General features: G+C 45.6%; 2 protein-coding genes across 2 annotated transcripts in view; both read right to left on the minus strand.

Moving 5' to 3' along the window:
* Positions 1-1,071: 1,071 nt before the first annotated feature.
* On the minus strand, positions 1,072-9,750 carry Gfi1 (growth factor independent 1 transcriptional repressor). Its single transcript, XM_005327727.4, has 6 exons — positions 9,630-9,750; positions 9,126-9,308; positions 6,920-7,407; positions 6,661-6,798; positions 5,464-5,629; positions 1,072-2,487 (listed from the first exon to the last, which is right to left on the minus strand). The coding sequence occupies exons 1-6, from the start codon at positions 9,742-9,744 to the stop codon at positions 2,309-2,311; spliced, it is 1,269 nt and encodes a 422-aa protein (XP_005327784.1). The 5' UTR covers positions 9,745-9,750; the 3' UTR covers positions 1,072-2,308.
* The window catches only part of Evi5 (ecotropic viral integration site 5), a 232,237-nt gene continuing 220,858 nt past the window's right edge, over positions 9,702-21,080 (minus strand). Inside the window, exon 20 of the mRNA XM_040289000.2 lies at positions 9,702-9,839. Within this exon, the coding sequence (XP_040144934.2) occupies positions 9,795-9,839 (45 nt within the window). The 3' untranslated portion in view covers positions 9,702-9,794. The remainder of the gene's footprint in view (positions 9,840-21,080) is intronic.

A 21,080-nucleotide genomic window follows, 5' to 3' on the forward strand; every position in this document is an offset into this window, starting at 1 on the left:
CAACCAATTTCTCTTCCCTTTAAGCTACTGAGAGAACAGCAGCCTACAGGATCATCTACTGTGTGCCAGGCACTGTTCTGGGGGCTGAAAGTTCAGCAGTAATCAAATAAAGCTCCACAGGACATCGTCCTTATAGCTGTATCCCCACCACCTAGAACACTGCCAGGCATACCAGGGTACTTAATCAATATGTATAGAGTAGATTTGAATGGAAATGGGCAATCTGCAGGTAGTCACCAGAGCCATGCAAGCCCTGAATGTCTGGCTGGGAGGTGTTAGAACCCAGGTAGTAGGGATTTAGTTCAGAATTGTATTCATTCTCTTAAAGGATCCACAGGTGGATAGAGCCACAAACCTGGATCCCCACTGTACTACAACTCATGCATCTTTAAGCTTGGAATTTGCCTTCAGCTTGGCATTTGCTAACCACTCAATTTTTTTCTCTTCTCCAGTTTCCACAGAATCAAAGTAGTCAGAGTTGGATTGGGATGATGGAACCATATCCAAATTTTATAGTCAAGAAAACTAGTATCAGGGAAGTCAAAGAATTTGTCTGAGTCACATGATGTCTCTGTGCTAGAACCTCAACTAAGATTCAGACCTCCAGACCAAAGGCTTGTGATTTCTTTATTCATCTAGGAACCTTTTGACCCACTAAAAAATTAATAATACATTTAAATTCTCAGAGGAAAGCTTATGTACCTGTGGGACCACTGGAACTCTACAAGGTAGGATCTTAGTTTTATATACCTCCCAGTCTTTCTGATAAGAATGAAGGGGCTGGGATGTGGCTCAGTGTTAGGGCACACATGAGGCAACAGTTTTGATATTTAGCACACACACACACAAAAAAAAAATCAAGAAGGAAGTATCTGGGGGAGGGGAATACACACACACACACGCACACACACACACACACACACATCAAAGCAATAGGATTTTACTCTTTGTACATTGATTTCTCCTTCACTTTTATACTCCACTGTAGTTTCCTTTGGTGCCAGTTTCCCTCACAGAAAAAAGCAAAAGTCTTTCTCAAATTCCTTGCCTAAATAAAAGGCAATCTGGTAATAGTCTTAATCTTTTATTAACTTAATACATCACTCTAATAAATATGTAATAACAAACATAATGCACTCCCAAAGATCTAAAATCATTTACAAACTTCATCAAAGTAAAAATATCGCCTTTCCCCCCATATGGTACACGTGGAAGGCCAAAGAGCTGAAGACAGAGGGCCTTCCACCCTATGTGCCTACAAGCTCAGACATCTTAAAAATATCAGCTTAACAATAAAAACTGAGTATACCCATGAATCTTTGAAATAACTCTTCAGCTACTTTTTATACTTGATAAAAATCCAAAAGGATCAAAAAGGAAGGTTCAAGATTCTGTGTTCTCGTCTCAGCATTCCCTTGGAAGGGAAAAAAGCACAGACCCCAGCCACCTGGAGGTACAAATGTTAGCTTTTGCGGGGCAGAGGCAGGAGCTATGATTTTAATCTCTGGCTCTTTAGTACCTAGCATAGTAACTGGTACCTTGGTAACCAAAGGTTAATAAATATTTGCTGAATGAATAAATGACATCTTGTTCACTGCTTCATGTTTTTAACCTCTGATGAGGTCTTCACAGGCCTCCTGCAGAAAGGACCTCTGATCCTCCTCTCATCACCAAGTGTATTTTTCTGTTTCTTCCTGGGGCAGGCTTGATGGTGCATCTGGTGATTTCAAAAGAATTAAGATCCTTCCCCAAATCAGTTTCTGAACCACTCTTCAAGGAGGAGAAATGATTCCTCTGAGATTTACAGGCAGCACCCAACAAAAAGGGGTCAACAAACTTTCCAGAAGGAAACAAAACAACAACAACAAAACACTCACTCCTCTTTCTAGCTAAAGCTATAGCATGTGTCCACTTGTAAATGGGGGCTCCTTCTCTTCCACATAAGTATCTAGGGGAATTCAGGAAGAGAGACAACACCTGAAGAAATTTCTTGTCTGTGGAACAGGGTAGAAATGAGAAGAACTGTGGAGTCCAAGATTTTATCTGATCCCCACTTGACTTCACATCTTCAGGTGTAGAGTAGCCTAAAGTCCAGCGAGTTGCTGTGGTTCCCACAAAGCAAAGAACTTTAAAAAGGTAACTTGTTCCCTCTGGCAGCTACAGAAAGTAAGGTGAAGGGGATTCACCTTGGTGGGATCTGCAGACTGGACTGGGGAGCCTGAGAAATTAGAGAGGCTAGAGGCAAGCAGGGAAGCCATCCTCCGTAGTGTCGTGTCGTGTAGCTGCTGCTTGCAGCCAGTGAGGGTGCTCATTTGAGCCCATGCTGTGTCTCTCGGTGCCTCCGGAGATCCACCTTCCTCTGGAAGCCCTTCCCACACAGGTCACAACCAAAGGGTTTGAAGCCTGTGTGTTTGCGGCTGTGGGTGATGAGGTTGGAGCTCTGGCTGAATGCCTTGCCACACACCTGGCACTTGTGGGGCTTCTCACCTGCGGGAATGGAAGGGGGAGGGGAGAAAGTATGAGTTTATGACAAAGCTAGAGGAGATCCACTGTGACCCACATGCTCTTGGCAGCAGCTGGCTGCACCACAGTCTAAGACCTTGAAGCAACTCAAAGAGGGATGTGTTGCAACATGAACTGACTCCCAGCCTGCAATGTGGTCCCGGGAAGTCATGGGTACACCAGGTGGAAGGGAGACTTTCTGAGTGGGGGTTCCCAGCCAGAGGCCTCAAACCGTTTCCTGCTAAACGGAAACAGAGCAAAGGCCACGTGCCCTCCCCAGCTGAATCCACCTCGGAGGACTCCCCTGACTTTTAGAAGCAGAGAGCACCCAGAACAGATGTTCAACAGGAGGTGGGAGGAGCTGTCCTACAAACCGTGTGACTTGGCTCTAATTCAGAGGAAGTTTTCAAATCTGAGTTTCCAAGTGGGTGTTGGTTTTGTATACCAGAGAGCCTGCCTTCTTTCTTGATCTTGAAGGACCACAGAATGTATCTGAGGCATAGACATTTCTCAAAGTCTTATTTTAAAAGTCCACATTTGAGCTACAAGGTATTTGTTTTCTTTTCTTCTCATTTCTTCCAGTACTGGCTATTGAACTGAGGGGTACTTTGCCACTGAAATATATCCCCAATCCTTTCTACTTTTATTTTGAGACAGGGTCTCATTACGTTGCTAAGGCTGGCCTTAAACTTGTGATTCTCCAACCTCAGTGTTCCAAGTCACTGGGATTATAGGCATGTGCCACCATGCCCAGCCACAAAGTATTTCTTAAAGTAGCTAGTCTTTTTCTGCCTGGATTTTACTTTCTTTTTATGAGACTAATCATAGTATTCTACTGTATTCTATTCTGTTTGGTACTGAGGATTGAATGCAGGGGTGCTTAACCACGGAGCCCTTTAAAAATTTTTTTATTTTTGAGACAGGTTCTCGGTAAACTGCTTAGAGCCTCACTACATTGCTGAGGCTGGCCTTGAACTTGCAATTTTCCTGTCTCAGCCTCCCAAGTAGCTGAAATTATAGGCACATGCCACCATGCCTGGGAAGATTCTTTATATGACAGCAACTCTTTACCAACGATTAATAAATTACTAGACATGAAAAGGTTTTGTCTTTTCCCCATCTCATGTACTATGTGACATTTAGGTAAATGTCATCTATTTTCAAATAGCCCCAGCATAGCATTAATAGTATTGGGGCTAAAAATGCAAACAGATAAAGTTTGATTTTGAGGAACCTTCTTTCCCTCTTGCTATGTTCTCTTCTCTCTTCATGCTTCAGATTTCTTGGATAAGAAATCACCCATCAAAAGTTATCCTATCTCTTTAGGCTCAAACAAATCTGAGAAACCAATTCTAGCTATAATGTAAATGTTGATAAAGATTTCATGTTTCATTCAGTCAAGATCCTAGTTGCATTTTGATGAGTGTCTTAAATACCTTTACTTATAAAGGAGTGAATTCTATGGAAATTTCAGGCAAATGGGTATGATTAAAGTAAGATTTTTTTCTGAGATTTTGGATAGGAATATCTACACTGTCCAAGAATATTCATAAATATCAACAGTAGCTATTTGGAACAGTGCCATTTGTTTTAAATGAATATTCATATTCTGCAATAACACTGTCAAAAATTCCAGGTCTAATGTAAATGTCTTGGTGAATTAAAAGAAACATTCCTGGAGCTGTGAATGTGGCTCAGTGGTAGAGTGCTTGCCTAGCATGCATGAGGCTGAGGGGTTCCATTCCCATCACCACAAAAAGAAAAAAAATAATGTGTTCCTGGAGGTGAACCCATGAGCTGCTGGCATTAAAACCTTCATCTGGCCAGGCACAGTGGCATACACATGTAATTCCAGTTATTCAGGAGGCTGAGGCAGGAGCACCTCAAGCTTGAAGCTAGCCTCAGCAACTTAGCAAGGCCCTGTTTAAAAAAAAAAAAAAAAAAACAGGGCCAGAGTTATAGCTCAGGGAAAAATTCAGGATTGGCAGTCAAAATGTTCTGTAGTCTGATATTGGGTATCATTCAATGTTTCTGAGTTTCTGGATGGTAAGAGCAGCTTTTTCTACTTTATAGGGTGACAGGAAGTATCAAATGAAATGACAGATTTGAAAACACTGAGTAAATTATAAAACACTACAACAGGTAAGAAATTATCATTACTAAGGCATAAAATTGCTGATTTTGTGAAAACAGCCATACGTGAAGAGAAGCTTTCTGTGTCTACCAATCCTCATGACTTTGAAAACAGAATAAGATAAACAGGACAAGAGCATAGATATTTGAGAGGTCACATAGGCCTGAACTTGAGCTCTGGCCCCCTACTTGCTAGCGTGACCTTGAGCAGTTTACTTAATCCCTCTGTGCCTCCTTTCCTCATTTCTAAAATGGGGATAAGGAATAGTTTCTATCTCCTGAAGTTGTTGTGAGAATAAGATGAGATAATGCAGTTTAACAGAGCTTAGTAATATTGCCATTGTTTTTTCCTCCTCAAGTAGAATAAGCTCTTGACTCCTAAAAATACAGTAGAAAGGCAACACATGAGTCCCTCCCAAAAAAGCCTCTGTGGGAGCCCTACAGAAAGTCTTCAATCTCTAGGTAAACATTTAGAGCAAAACTCTGAGAGGTCTCTGGGGCTTCATATTTCACCCAGAGCAGGAAGCAGTTGGAGCAGCTGCTAAACTAGAAAAAAAAAAAAAAAAAAGAAAGAAAGAAAAAAAAAAAACCCTACTCTTTCCAAGGATGGAGAACCTGCAATCTGACCTGCTGGTCCTTGAGACACAATCCCAGATCAAGTCCCCTCTGGGAAGAATCACATCTGTGAATGAACCTAGAAGAATCTGTCTCTTTGTTTTCTTTAACATGCAGTGATTAGCTCCATCCAGAAAACCTCATCCACCTCTCACTGGGGCTAGAATATCAGAGAAGGTGAGTTATATTGGCCTCTGGGTATCTTCAGCTCACCAGTGTGGATGAAGGTGTGTTTCTTCATATCTGACTTCTGGTGGAACCTCTTGCCACAGTACTGACAGGGGTAAGGCCGAGTGTCTGAGTGAATAAGCAGGTGTGTGGACAGTGTAGATGATCTCTTGAAGCTCTTGCCACAGATCTTACAGTCAAAGCTGCGCTCCTGCAGAGAGAGAGATGCAGCACCCCTACTGCAAACACCTAGGCTGCTACCTCCTCACCACTAACCTGACCCTAAAAACTCCAAAGCCAGGGTTCTCCTTCTACATAATCCTCCCTTCCTCCCTTTACTTCCAGTCCCCATATTCTCCATACTTCTCCTTTAACACCCACCCCTTAACATTTTTATTTCTGTCAAAACACTTTTCACCCACAACCCTCCAAATCTCATGGCAAAAACTATCCCCACCCTGCATTTTTGACACCCATTTATACACATTTCTCCACCCTCTTCAACTGGAGGCTTAAACCTCAATCACTTGAGATGCCTCCACCCCTCAGCCATTGTGGGTGTTGGAGGAGACAGGCTGATACTCTAAGTTAACAAATCTTTGTAAATAAGATTTCTGTCATAGCCATTTGTGTACTTATTTCCTTATCTACCCTCTGTCTTTCAACTAAACTGTACTCTCCGTGGGGCATCCTATCAAGGAACTGGTGTGCTATATAGAATTCTGAAGTACTAGTCACCTGGAAGTTAGGCAACAAATAGTTATAAACGAACAAATGCAAGAACAGCCTGGAAAATGTGCTAGTAGATGCTCTAAATGAGCCGACGTACCACCTTTTTCAGTTAGGAGGGGCTAATGCAAATTAAGTGACAACCATTTGGCAGGGGGAAAAAATCCGGACAAAGAAACAGAGCTAATGTATCAGCAGCAAGTCTCAGTGCACCCAAACCTTCCTCAAACCCAAAGGAATGTTTAGGATCACACCCCGAAGGCTCACAATGATGTGACGTCCAAATGCAAGACTGCTTCAAGGCCTGAGTCTGCTACCACCTACCTTTCCCAATACACCTACATCGGGGCAAGAGGACCTGACCGAGGGACTGGAGGAGGAGACTGGGAAGCAGTGGGGCCAAAATCACCTTGCTGAGAGCGTCTGGTGCCGCACAGAGGACGAACAAAAGATCTCAAGTTCGAAGACCTAAGCAGGGCTGCGCGTGCGGCAGTCAGTATGCCCTGCGCTTACCTGCGAGTGCACGGCTTTGTGCTGCTCCAGGCTCACCGCGTGCCCGAAGGTCTTGCCGCACATCTCGCAGGCAAAGGGTCTGGTGCCGCTGTGGGACCTGCGCACGTGGACCTCGAGCCCGTGCGGCGTGGAGAACACCTGAGACGGGTGGGGCCGGGGAGAAGGCCGCTGAGAGGGGCCGCCGGGAGCGGGCAGTGGCGGGACGCGGGCCGGGGACGCTGGCACCGGGCTGCCAAGGCTGGGCGCGCAGGAATCTCACCTTGCTGCACTTGATACACTTGTAGGAGCCGCCGCCCAGCAGAAGGCGGGTGCACAGCAACTCAGATTCCACCTTGACACCAGCACCCTTTTCCGCGTGTAGCTCGTGGCCGCGATCCGGGTACAGCCGGCCAGCCGCTGCCGTCGACCGCTCATACAGCCCTGCCGCAGCAGATCCAAAGTCGCCATAGAGCCCCAGGCCCACGCCACCGCCAGCGCCACCTCCTGTGCTGCAACTTCCTGGGGCTCCAGCCCCCGCGCCGCCTGCAGCCCTCTCTGGGCCGTAGAGCGCGGCCGGGTGGCCAGGCTCCGGTGTGCGCTCGCAGAAGAGACCGAGGCCGGGGCCGCGTTCCAGAGCTGTACAAGGCCGGTAGCTCTGCACCAGGTGCCGTAGGTCAGAACCCGTCAGGCCACTCCATGAGTACGGCTTGAAAGGCAGAGGGAAGGGTTGGGCTTCGTCCAGCGACTGACACATGGATTTCTCTGACGCTGTAGAGCACAGGAGGGTGTCAGGTCAGATTTAAGCAGGGCGGAGCCGGGTGCACCAAGCATTACCAGGCGCCCAACATTTGTAGAACAGTGCGTGTGCGGGTGCCACGCAAAGTTCCAGGGGCGCTCCGGGGTAAAACATAGCCAGGACACTGGGGCTTCGCGAGTCAGTGGCAGGGTAGCAAACTGAAGGTTAAAATGACAGCAGATATAGAGAAAGGTAAATTCTGTTGGAGGGCCTCGGAAGTCCTCGCCGTTGGCGGGATCCGAGCACCTGGAGGTCCCATAAAGGACAAGGCGCGTCTAGGCACAAAGAGTTGAGCTGTGCGGGAGGAGAAAGCGCGCTTGTTTAGTCCCTGAACTTGGGCAGAAGGTCCAGACATCAGCGCCAACACTCTCCTAAGCCACTACATGTTCACAATCAATCGGTTTTCTTTCCCGGACCGATGGGAAGAGGACCTGGAACTACTGAAGACGCATATGTCTGAAAAGACCTCAAGGTGTTAAGATCCTCAAAGTTAAGTGCCTAGTGTAGGTAGCAAAGAAATAGCGGGAAAGGGGTGCCGAATTCTCACCAACCCTATTCCTATTATATTTTGATGGAGTGGCAGGGGGACGAATTTCTCAGAAAGAATGACTTTACAATTAAAAAGATTTAGTCAACATCTTCAGGATAAGCTTCCTGAATCCTGCTGCACCCTTCCACGTGAACTTGGCTAAAACTAGTAGATTTGTTCTCTTCCCTTCCACACCATCCCCTCTCTCTCACACACACACACTCCAGTCCAGGCTGACCAATGTAGTGAAAAGCTGCAACCTGATTTTCAGACAGAAGGGTTCTGGAGGTGCCCTGTTCTCCATGGGGGGGGGGTGTCATACACAGCCAGAAAGACCCCTCCACTACTGGCTTTCCTCGTTGGAGCTGCAGGTCTGATCAAGTCAATTCACTGAGTGTGGGATTGGTGGACATGATCTTTTAAAACTAATAAATATAATCTGGAAACAACTCGCCTTGGCAGAATTGGGCTGGTCTGCTCCTTCCTTACTCCTACCGTCCAGGACCCGAGCCCTGCCCCCACCCAATGTGCAGTCACCCGGGTGCAGGAAACTCTACTGCTCGCTGGAAATGAAACCCAGTAGGCTGGTCCCGAGGCTGGACCATATTGGCAGAACGAAAAATGAAAGAAGCCCCCAATCTGTGCCTGTGAAGACCGAGCAGGGAGCTGAGATTTTGTTCACGACCCCTCTCTTCCACTTGGCGCCCAGCTCAGTCAGGCTGAGACTACCGGGTCTCCATTTGTTTGGGTTCCGGGATCTGGGATCATAAAATCTTTAAACAAATCAATTCTGGTCAAAAAACAAACAAACAAACAAACAAAAAACACCACAACTAAACGTTGGAGTAGCCAGTGGAGATATCTGCTTTGTTTTCTCTCACCGGTCAGCTCCACGCAAACGAATGCAAACTACCTGCAGCCAGGGTTCCAAAGCCTTAAAAGTAGACAGCGGATTCGGGGGAGTGGTGATGGGGCAAACTGTTTCAATCGCAGAACAGGCTGATGCTTCCCCCATTGGGACCCACCCCTCACGAATAAGTTCCCTCCTCAGGGTAAGACTCCGTTGCCATTTTTGCATTTCTGCGCCCAAGACCGCGCCAGTTCCCAGCTCAATGCTGGGTTTCCCGGCCCCTACCACAGAATCTCCCAACGGGTTCCTACCTGGAGACACGGAGGGTGAAGGAGGCCTCCAAAAATCCTCAAACTCCGAGCTCCGGTCGCAGACGCTGCCCTCACAGCTGCCCGGAGACGCAGAGGCTCTGTCCTGGGCCTCGATCAGTTGAGACTCAGGGGACAAACGGTCCCCGGGCTCCGCCTTCCCCTCTCCTGAACTCGAAATGCTGTCTGCGGAGAGGAATCAGGAGAGGAATTAGGCTGAGCCCGGACGAGCTTGCGGGTTCTGAAATGGTGCCCTGCAAGACGGTGGCACCCGAGCGTCCTCCTCTATCCACTCCGATCAGACCAGAAACCCTCTTGGATCCGAAAGCTGTCTCAGGAAGGTCCTGGCACCTAGACAAGCTCATGAGGAATCACAACAGTAGGAAACAAAAAAAGACAACAAGGCGGGTATTGGGGTCGCCTCCCCGGGTTCCCAAGAAATGATGAGGCAGGGTGCAAGGTTGGTGTCCCAGGGAGTTGCCCTGCCGGGTCCCGCGCGCCTCGCACCTGTTCGGCCTGGAGCTGGTACATTCTCCAAACGGGGGGAGTAGTCTGGTCCCGGGGAGCGAGGTTGGTGGTAGCTGTGAGCCTTCTTGCTCTTTACGAGAAAAGAGCGCGGCATGGTGGCCCAACGCTTTCCCCACTCCTTTCCAAATGTTCCTATAGCCTCCGTCAGCCCACAGTCACTCCAAGTGTTCCTTCAGCCCCAGCAGAGACCTGAGTTGAAGGGAAAATCGGGTGGAAACGCGAGTCAGCACCCTCCGAGGTTCGGGACTGGGTACCGAGGCAAAGGGAGAACGCTAGCCAGGGAGGAGCAAAGAAAGCCCGTGGGAGGAGGGGCCTGGCGCACCCCCCCCCCCCATGCACAACGCTCACCAGGTGGCACTCGGACAGGTGGCGCGAGCCCTGTTCGCTCCCGGCACTGCCACAGCTCAGTGGTAAAACTTGTCCCAGGGCCCTGGCTCAGGCCCCTTTCCTCTGCTCTGCCCACGCCCCCGGCCCCTCCCCTTCCTTACTAAAGCTCGCTAGTGCAAACTCTCCGGAGAGCCATAGTTCCCAACCAGTCCGTTACTTCAACTCGACCACCCACTGCCTGCCTAGTTGGACCAGGAGAGCTGGAACACGCGGGTCAGTAAGGGCCGAGGATGAGTCAGTGGTCGAGGACCCGGAAGAGGCCAAGACTTCCAAGAGCCCACTACAAACTGAAGTGAAAGAGGGGCAGAAGTGGGGTGCCCTGGGCTGGACTGAAAGACAGGATTGGGAGGGGGACAGCAATAGGACTACTGCGGGCAACTGAGGCCAGAAAAGGGAGGCGGGAGGGCAAAGGGAAAGGAAGGTGACGCGGTGGTGAAGGGGGGTGAATGCAAAGAGTCAACCTCTGCCCCGGGAGAAGCTAGTATCCGGGTGATCTTGCTCGTTACTCACTCTCGCCCCACACAGGGAAAAGTTTGTCTCCAAGTTGAGGGTGCGGTGGTCATCAGCCACGGCTGCAACCGTCACAAGTCACCATAGACAATGGAGGCCTAACCTCGAAAACCAGGTCCTGGGAAATAGCACTTTCCGTTCTGCTCCCCAAAAATCTTGTCCTAGTGATGTCGAGACCAACCTGGGCGTGCTGAATGGGAACCGCGCGGCGTCCTAAGTTCATGGAGCACCGATGGCTTAACGGACAAGAAAGACAACTGAGCGTGCTGGCTGTGCTGGCCGTGGACAGAAAACGAGGGTCCGGGAGCCAGCGCAGTAGGGAGCTAGCTGTCTGCTGCGTCGCTCTCATTAAACCCCAATCAGTTCACCTAATCTCGGGTCGAAACCGGAGCCCGGCGGGGAGGCGGGGCGGCGACTCCAGCCTGGCTAGCGGCGGGCTCCGGGGGCGGAACCCCGCGACCAAGGAGTCTGGGGTAAACGAATCTGTCTTCCTTTCTCTGCGAAGGCGATGGGGGTCGGGTTCTCAAGACAGCTGTAACCTTTACGGGCAGAGCCGCAATGGCAAGCCTCATCAAGTTCAGAAACCAGGGCTCTGGGGACTCCATGCCGGGGCAGAACTCCTTGTGCTAGGGCTTTGCGCGGTTGAGACTGCGGGACTCTCAGCCGTTGCGTTCCCGGGCATGATGCAGGTCACTAGGACTGTTGGTACGTTCTCTACGCAGAATGAGTCCTGGAGAACTTGGTCCCTGGCAGTGCACTCACCCCACTCCAGATCCTCTGCCCTGCTATGCTCCCTTCCCCAAAAGAGTGAGAATGCGCCTAGGAGAAATAAGTCTGGAACTTGACGCGGGAATCCTGTTGACGTTTCCCGCGATCTAAGCGTCAGAATGCCTAAAGGGGTGAGGGTGCTGTCTGCCTCCGTTTGGGATGGCTCCCTGGGCAGGGGCACTGCAGCTTCAGTTTTTCCTGCACAGTGTGCTCGTACAATTAGGGCCACAAACGCCAAAATAGATAGATAGATAGATAGATAATTTTTAAATCTCTAAAAAAACAAAACAAAACAAAACAAACAAACAAAAAAAAAACATGAAACTTGGAGGAAAGGAAAACAGGGCGAAGTCGTCCCGTCCCGAGGGCCTGCCTGTGGCTTGGCCAGAAGCAGGACCGGTGGGGAGCAGAAGTGATGTCTGCTCCCGCGCTGGATCTGGCACAAGGTAGACACAGAGGAGGCCTCCTCACCCGGACCACAAACTCGCGCCTCTCTCGCACCCTAGCTAGCTTGCTAGTTGTGGGGGTGGGCGTGAAGGGGAGGTGGATTCGGGTAGGAGGTAGTAGGGCGAAGAGGTGAATGCGTGGGAACACAACCTCAGGCTGCAGCTGGAGGCCAGAGGCGGGGCGGGTCTCTCAGCTCACGCCGGCTCGCCGAGCCTCTCTTTCCAGTCAAGGACCGGGAAGGCGGGAGCTGAAGAGGGCTAATCCAGCGGCCTCCCGAGACCAGCTGTCGCTGTCTTCCCACCTGATGTTTCCTTCCCGGGGGGAGGGATCCCACTCCGCCGACCAACCACCAAACCTCTGGCGCTCGCCCCTCTACTCTAAATTCCCAGCCCCACTACCCTGGTGGCGCCCGAACCCAGCAGCAGGAGCTCTGGCAACTCCCACACAGTGCAGGCAGCAGGTGGGGACCCGCCAGCGCCCTCTGGTCGCCCCCGCAGTATCAGTGCCCTGCCAGTCTTTGTGGCCACCCCCACCAGGGCAGGAGGCGCAGAAGAGGTACAGCAAACCTACCTGCGGGGTCAGGGCGCGGACACACGAGTTTTCAAACTGAATCTTGCTTTCGGGAGAGACCTTTCTGTCTCTTTCTCTCTCTCTCTCTCTCTCTCTCTTTTTTTAATCTCCTTCTGAGCTCAGCCCCCAAAACCACAAGCTTCACTTCCTGAGCGTTACAGAGTAGCTCGCTAGCCCTCTCAGACCTATCCCCCAACCCCTAGTTGGGCGGAGGGGCGCGCTCCTCCTTTGAACAAGTGGTCCCGCGGAGGCCTAAGGACCTGATTTTTCTAGCTCGCTTCCTGGACGCCCTTTCGCGGACCTCCCCATTCCCCCTCCCCTCTGTGGACCAGCGGGGGATGGAGGAACACAGAGGACCCGTCACCCAGGCACTAGAAATGACTAGAAAGAAAATTGAACTATTCTTGGCTCCTGGGAGACTTCCGCAGCGAGAAGTCACAGATTCGATTCAGGACACAGATTGCCTGGAGCGGCGGGAGCCGGGGGTGCTCCGCTCGGAGGAGGCCTCCCTGCTCCTTTGGCCGTGGGCACCCCCCCAACCCCGCGGTCTGCTTGGGCTGCACGCCCCCCACCCCTCCCCGGAATCCGGCATGAATCACTGGCGCGTGGAGCCGCCGGCCTGGAGCCCAGCGAGTGGCCACGGCGTCCGCAGAGCGAAACCTGCCTCGGGGCCCCGAAATAGCTTGTTGTGGAAACACTTCGGGATAAATACGCCCAACGAGGCTGAAAATACCTTGACACCCAATCCGAGAGGTTTGCTCATTTCCCTTCGGATTTAGGTAATGGTTAAATTTGGAAGAGGTGGGCGAGCGCCGAGCCCCCGGCGGAGAGGGCCCTGGCGGCGCGTCCCGCGGGCGCCCGGCGGGACCGGTGGGCGCGCCTTCCCAGAGCCGAGCTCACCAGGCACTCCGCCGGGTCTGCTCAGCCTTTTGCTAATTTCCGGTGGTCGGAGCTGCGAAATTAAAGGCCACCCGGGAGGGAGCGCGCGGGGGCAGCGAGGACCGCTGCTAGGCTCACCCCGCCCTGCTTGGCCAAGGCTAGGACAGCGCGGGTTCTGCCACCTCCTGAGACTGTACCCCAGCACCTGTCCTTCGGGGAGCAGTGAAGCGCCATAATAGCACAACACTAATGATTATTGAAAAGTAAACTTTTCGCTTGGATTGTATGTTTCCTGAGTGTAGGCACTGGATGTTCATCATGTCCATGGTAGGCTAACGAATGTCTAGACTAAGTAAATAAATGTGTGGAATGAATTAGTTCTATTAATAGAACAGGGGGGGGAATCCTCAAAACTTCACCCATAACCAAATTAACAAATACAGCGATCTTCAGCGCCCGAGTGTTTGTGGAGATACATAGTGTGTGGCCTACTGTGTATATTCAAAGCCTCCATATAGCCTTTCCTGATATGGGTGGATATTATTGTGATCACGTTACTTTTCTAAGTGAATTGAGTTGGATTTTCATCATTATTTCATGCACAACAATTCTCCAATATCACACAATGAAGGAAGGGGGCGATGCACCCAGTTCTTGCAAAATAACCACCATGTTTTGTTTTGGTTTGTTGGTGCTGAGTATTGAACCCAGGGTCTTGCACTTGCTCAGTAACCACTGAACTACACCCTCAACCCCATGGCATTTTTGACCAGTCCAAAATTATTATGAGACCAAAAAGCCCTTAAAGCCCTTCTCTATAAAATCATCTTAAATGATTTTTATTTTGCATTGTAAACATTAAAACTAGTGGAAAGTATTTAGTTAGCATTGTGGTGCTCCAAGCAGGTTTTAATAAGTTAGACATTTTGTTCACAATGGCCTGTGTCTTTACTGTATGACAAGAGGCATATCTAATTGCTTAACTATTCTCCTTGCATTGTTTACTTGCTCAACATACTCTTTCTTTATAGATAAATGCAGAAGTAAGCAATCTCAGTCAGAAGAATCACGAATACCCAATCAGCTGAATAGAAATTAAGCTCATTCTATTTGTTTTATTTCTTATATGCTTTGCCCTGGCCTGAAGTGTAAAAGTCTCAAAGTAGTCCCAAAGCAAATCTTTGCCTTCCATCCTGTTTAACAGAAGAAAAGAAGCAGAGATTTAATAAATGATAAATAAGATGAAATAAAATTTCTTATTAATCAATTTATAGGGATTTGTTTGCATATTAGCAAGTTCAAAGTCAAAATTTCTTGACAAGGTGCTGTTTAACTATTTTGTAGTTTAGTAAGTGCTGTTTTTTTTAAATCTTTATTTATTTATTTATTTATTTATTTTTATATGGTGCTGAGGCTCGAACCCAGAACCTAGAACCTAGGCGAATGCTCTACCGCTGAGTCACAACCCCAGTCCCCTTGAGTGCTACTTTTTAAAGTCTCAGAAAATTTGGGGGAAGCTATGAAAGGAGCAAACCAGCACCTTAAGTAGTGTCAGCTTAGAGTAAATCCTTTTCTTTTAGATTAAATTGGGTCAACTTGCTTTCTTTGCCTTAAAGAGACTCTTGGGATTTTTCTGGATTTGCAAAATAAAACTGAGAACTGAGACAGGGATACTCAGACAGGAGCAGGTGGGAGGCAGATGACATTGAATCCCCCTTTCTATCTTTTACATTTTGAATCATGTGGATCCATAACTAATTTGAATAAATAAATATACATGAAAATATTTAATTTGAGGTCAGGACATCTCTTATATACATAGTATTGAATTATGATTCCTATACTTGGGAGAGCAAAGAAGAAAGATAAGAAGTGGAGACTCTACCCCCACCCCATATTTCTTTGTAACTGAAATAAATCTACTGGTAAGCAGTGGGTACATATGGGTCATACTTTTATATAAAAGGGTTTCCCCAAAAATTAATTTAAATTTATTAATTTTTAACAATTTAGTAATAGTTTCTAAGTAACAATAATAATGTATTTGTAGATGTCTAAAACCAAATTACCTCCTCCTGTTGTAAATATTTCCAAGCTCTCACCTGTTACCCATTTATTTCAAATGGCATCTCATAGATAACAATTTCCCTTCAACAAAAGATACAAGACATTTTATTTTATTTTATTTTATTTTGATACTGGGGATTGAACTCGGGCACTCAACCACTGAGTCACATCCCCATCCCTATTTTGTATTTTATATAGAGACATGGTCTCACTGAGTTGCTTAGCATCTCGTTTTTGCTGAGGCTGGCTTTGAACTCAAAATCCTCCTGCCTCAGCCTCTAGAGCTGGGATTACAGTGCGTGCCAACACACCCTGCTACAAGACATTTTTAAAAAGAATAATATAACAGGATATTAGCAGCCTCTTTAAAAAAATAAATAAAGATTTACAGTTAGGCTCATTGTCCTATTGGGGAAGGCATAGGAAGAGAAGATGATCCTGAAACCCCAGAGAGGGACAAAACTCCCATTTCACTCAACATTTATTTCTATAACATTTGCCTCATTTGATCTCAGTGTTGTCACCAGGAGTGGAAACAAAACAAAACAAAAACAAACAAACAAACAAAAAAGAGTTCAGGCCTTTTGAAGACAATTAGATGCTGGATGTGTTAGTCAATCTCTGTTCTGCCAATACTAGATTCACTGTGACATTGGATAACTTAACCCAACTCTCCCAGCCTTAGTTTCTCACCTGGAAAGTCAGAATACCAGAACCTACACTGTAGAACTCTGAAGCCAAAGACAGAGTGTCCCAGGTTGTTTTTTTTTTGGAGGGGGGAAAGATTTGATTATATTTGAAAATACTGGTCTGGGTTGTGGCTTAGTGGTAGAGTGCTTGTCTAGCTCATGAGGCACTGGGTTTGATCCCCAGCACCACATAAAAAAACTAAATAAGGGCTGGGATTGTGGCTCAGTGGTAGAGCGCTTGCCTAGCATATGTGAGGCACTGGGATTGATTCTCAGCACCACATACAAATAAATAAAATAAAGGTCAATCAACAACTAAAAAAAAAACTATATAAGCAAAATAAAGGTATTATGTCCATCTACAACTAAAAATATAAAAAATATTTTATATTTTGAAAATATATATTTGAAAAATTATATATTACATATAATATATAAAGAAAGAAAAAAAATAAAACCCTGTAAAACAACTCTCCAGTATTCTTACTCTGTTCTTGAGAAAACTTATAATCATATCATAGATATAACTGTACTGTGTTTTTCTCACTGAGTATAATAATATTTTCTATTTATTCTTTTTGTTTTTATTTTTATTTAATGGAACATAGCTATTTTTATGTTAAAAGCACTTAAGAATCATAACATTGGGGTTGGGGTCATAGCTTAGTGGTAGAGCTCTTGCCTAGCATGTGTGAAGCACTGGGATTTGATTCTCAGCACCACATAAAAATAAAGGCTCATTGACAGCTTAAAAATGTTTTAAGAAAAGGATCATGACATCAAAAAGTTAATGTCTGACTGTTATGTCTTTATCAGTTAAAAATAAATTTTAAGCCAGGCACAGTGGTGATCCCAGTCACTTGGGAGGCTGAGGCAGGAGCACCATAAGTTCAAGGCTAGTCTCTGCAACTTAGTAAGACCCTGTCTCAAAATTAATAAAAAGGGTTAAGGGTGCAGTTCTGTGGTATAGCACCCTGGGTTCAATCCCCAGGACCCTCTACTCCTCAATATTTTTTAAACCATGACTCTCATCTTCCTTGATTTTATAATATAACCCTTCATCATTTTCAACTGCTGTTAAGAAAGATTCTATCAAATAGATTACTATGATTTACTCAGTCACTTTTGTCTTAGCATTTAGCTTGATTTCATTTTTTTACTATTTTATGTAATGCAATGAAAAGTTTACTGGATGTAGTTTTCCCCACCTTTTTCTTTTTTGTGGTTCTGGGGTTTGAGCCCAGGTCTCTGCATATACCCCACATGTTAAACTGTTTCTTTAGGATATATTCTTAGGAAGAGAGTGAAGTTTCTAGATCCAAAAATGAATATTTTTATGACCCTTGATACACACCAGAATAACTGTTTTGAACAGTATCTTTGTGCAATGCATAAGCTAAGAATTCATATCACTTAATAAAGATCATAAAAAATCAACTATGGAGGGCTGGGATTGTGGCTCAGAAGTAGAACACTTGCCTAGCATGTGTGAGGCCCTGGGTTAGATCCTCAGCACCACATAAAAATAAACAAAATAAAACTATTGTGTCCAACTCAAAAATAAATATTAAAAAAAATCAAGTATGGAAAAATAAGACCTCAGTTAAAGACCAGATAGAGAACTGATCTTATTTTAGTTCAAGAAGTACTTGTTACATAGTGGTCACACCCTGTCATTTTGCCATGATTTTGTCTTCATAGTATTAAAAAGACTAATTCATTTTTGTCTTTGGATTAGTTGTCTTAGTGGGTATAGTCATATAGAAATAAGAATATCACATTTTTCTAAATTGTATGAATTCAAGGAAAATAAATGCAAAGTGATAATCATGTGATGCTATAACTTAAATGTTAGTTAATATAATTGTCTTCCTTTTACTCTTGCAAGTACTATACTATCAACATAATATTTAAGGGGCTGGGGTTGTGGCTCAGTGGCAGAGTGCTTGCCTAGCATGTGTGAGGCACTGGGTTAGATCCTCAGCACCACATAAAAACAAACAAAATAATGGTATAAAAAATAATATTCAAATAACACCATAAGTCAGAATATGATAGAATGGGATCATCATTTATGTAAAGTGGGTAAGGTTTTTTTAAAAAAAATTTATCAGCATATGCAAAAATTGGGACATGAGGTAAAGCAGAAATCTGGAGATAAAAAATTAATATAAGACTTATGGTATGAGTAAGATTTTATGTAAATATCTGAACCTTTCCAAGATGAAAAAAAAACTTTCTTTTAAAACATTTTAGGACTGATGTTTAGATCTTGTTACATTATAAAATATCTTACTATAACATTTTAAGTTAAGTATTTATATAAAGGATTTCAAATATCTGAAGAGGGATAGGACTGTTCATTTTGATGTTCAGAGTTCAAATAAGAAAATTGTTAACCTCAACAGTTATGTATTTTTACGTTGTTCCTAAGAACAGATTGACTGAATCAAGTGTCATCTTATGTGTGGGCTGCATGATATGACTCTTGATAGAAACATACCCAGTGTGAACTTTTATGGAAAAAAAAAAAAAAGGAGTCGATTTTACTTAGTGAATGGAAAATTTTACAAGAGAGAAAACGTGAAATCATTTTACTTTTGAGTTTTTCATCATTTCCTCCAGGATGTTTAGTGATTATTAACCCTAACCCAGATGAAACACTTGACTTAAAACAATAGAGCCCTATATACTGTAACTGAAAAATTACTTGCAAAACTCACCTTCCCTCAAGGGAATGTCTGAGCCTACCCTAGAAGAAAGGTGGGTATCCAGGTTCCTGGGAACTTCAGGCCACTGTGGTCAGCACTGGTCCACATGAATTCCCCTAGGCTTGCCCTAAGAAGCAAACCCTGGAGAAAATGACAGCATAACTGGTGGCAAAAAGATGCAGCCCACTGGGTGCTTCAGCTCTACCACTGTCCTGGGCCTCACAAAGGAGAAGAAAAGCCTGGGAGTTCTCCAAGGTAGGCATTCTGGTAATTTCTGTTTCAAAGATAAGGACACCTGTAGTTTAAGAAGCCGTGGTTCTTGTATTGAAACATTAATAGTACCCCATATGTATTTTATGTCTTTTTTTTTATCAGTCAAAAAAAAAAAAAGAAAAAGAACCCTGTTTCTGATACCCAGCACCTTTTCAAAATCAACCAAATCTGTTTATTCAAATTCTTGTCTCTTTCCACCCAACCATACTGCAGCACAAAGTGGAAAAGCCTTGAGTCAAAAAGTATGTGCCTGTCATAGGCTTGAGAAGAGAAGAAGACGGGGTTGAGGGAGGGACAAATTCTCTCACCTCCTGCTGCAAGGCTGCAACCCATTACTCCAGCAGTGTGGGCTTATCTGGCATACTTCTCATCAGAAGGCCAGAAAGCAACAGGATTAAAATGGCTGAAAACAGCAGTAGCCTATATGATGGAACTTTTGCAAAGTAGAGAAAAGAAAAAGTAAAAACATACTGTCATATTCAGTATCTTTATTATTACTGGCCAGTTAGATCATTTCTCCTTTTTCCCTACTACAAATTATGCTGTGATTTTTTTTTTAACTGCACTTGTTTTTTACTGAATGTAGGATTTTATTTTCTTTAGCATTTCAGAGTGATTCTGGATCAAAGGTTAGGAACCTTTGAAGGTCTGTTAACACATATTGATGAATTATTTTCCTGAATGAGTATAATAATTACACCCCTGTACAAAAAAAAACAACTATGTTATCATTAAATTATAATGAAAAGTTACTGAGCAGAGTATAGTAAAGTCCTGGGTGCTGAGCCAGACTTTTAGAGTCTGGAAATTCTGGCTCTGCCATTTACTATCCTTAGACAAGTTCCTTAACCTCTCTGTACCTTGGCTTCCTCATCTGTTAAACATGGATACAGTAATAACACCTCACTCACACTTGCCCAGATCCAATGAGTTAATAGGTTTAAAGCATAAAGTAGGCATTCACTACCTGTTGGTTATTATCACTACATACTAGACATGGTTGGAGGCCCTTTCATACATCATCTCTAACCATCCCAATGAACAGCTTGTGGAATTAGATTCAGAAGGGATTTCCTTCCCTGATACCATAGCCAGAGAAGCCCAGAGCCCAGAGGCTCCCCTACCTGTAGATCTTCAACCCTTTGCGGAGTTTGGTCTCAGCACCTACCAGGGAATTTTGTTTACTTAGGATAGCTACTAAGACTTGCCATCAAGCATTTTAGTATGGATTTCAGACATTCCAAACAGATCTGAGAGACTCAGGCTCCTTTCCTGAGTTCCTGAGCCTCATTTCCCACACTTGTGGTTCCTGGGTGTTAGTCAGATTTTGTTATTTGACCAAAATACCTGACAAGAACAACTTAGAAGAGGAAAAGTTTATTTTGGCTCATGATTTCAGAGGTTCGGACCATGGTGGCCGACATTCATTGCTCTGGCCCATAGGTGAGGTGAAGCATTGTGGCCAAAAGGTGTAGTGGAGGAGAACTACCCAGCTCATGATGGTTGGGAAGCAGATAAAGGAAAGGGAAGGGCTGCAGGGAAGGTGAGTCCTTCCAGGGCATATCCGTGGTGACCCACCTCCTCCAGCCATGCCTCCCCACTCAGAGTTATCACCCAATTAGTCCATTCAAACTAGGATGGGCTAACTAGGTTATTGTTTTCACAGTCCAATAATTTCACCTCCAAACATTCCTGTGTTACAACAGGAGCTTTTGGAGTACACCTCATATCCAATCCATAACACTGGGCTTTCCAAGGTCACTTCCTATGGTCACAAATTGTGTCTCCATCAAGCTGAGCAGTTCATCTGGGCTAACACTGGTAAAGCGCCAGAGGACAGTTCCCTCTTCTTAAAATACTCTTAACTGTTTGCCATCAGGTAGAGACCAACTTTTCAGTAAGGGCCACCATGAGTTTTAATTTGAGCTTCAATTAAAGCACAAGTACACACACACACACACCACAGCCACCCATGTGCACACAAAACCCACCCTTCACTGAATAGAGAAATAGCAGGGTTTCTGTGCAAATCAAAGAAATACTTGTGTGCCTAATAGTCTCTTTATTCACTAGTGGAAGAGAGAACATCTTGGTGGTGACAAGGAAACTCTAGGGATGACACCAGGACA

This window comes from Ictidomys tridecemlineatus, chromosome 11 (assembly GCF_052094955.1).
Source record: "Ictidomys tridecemlineatus isolate mIctTri1 chromosome 11, mIctTri1.hap1, whole genome shotgun sequence".
NCBI classification, from domain to species: Eukaryota; Metazoa; Chordata; class Mammalia; order Rodentia; family Sciuridae; genus Ictidomys; species Ictidomys tridecemlineatus.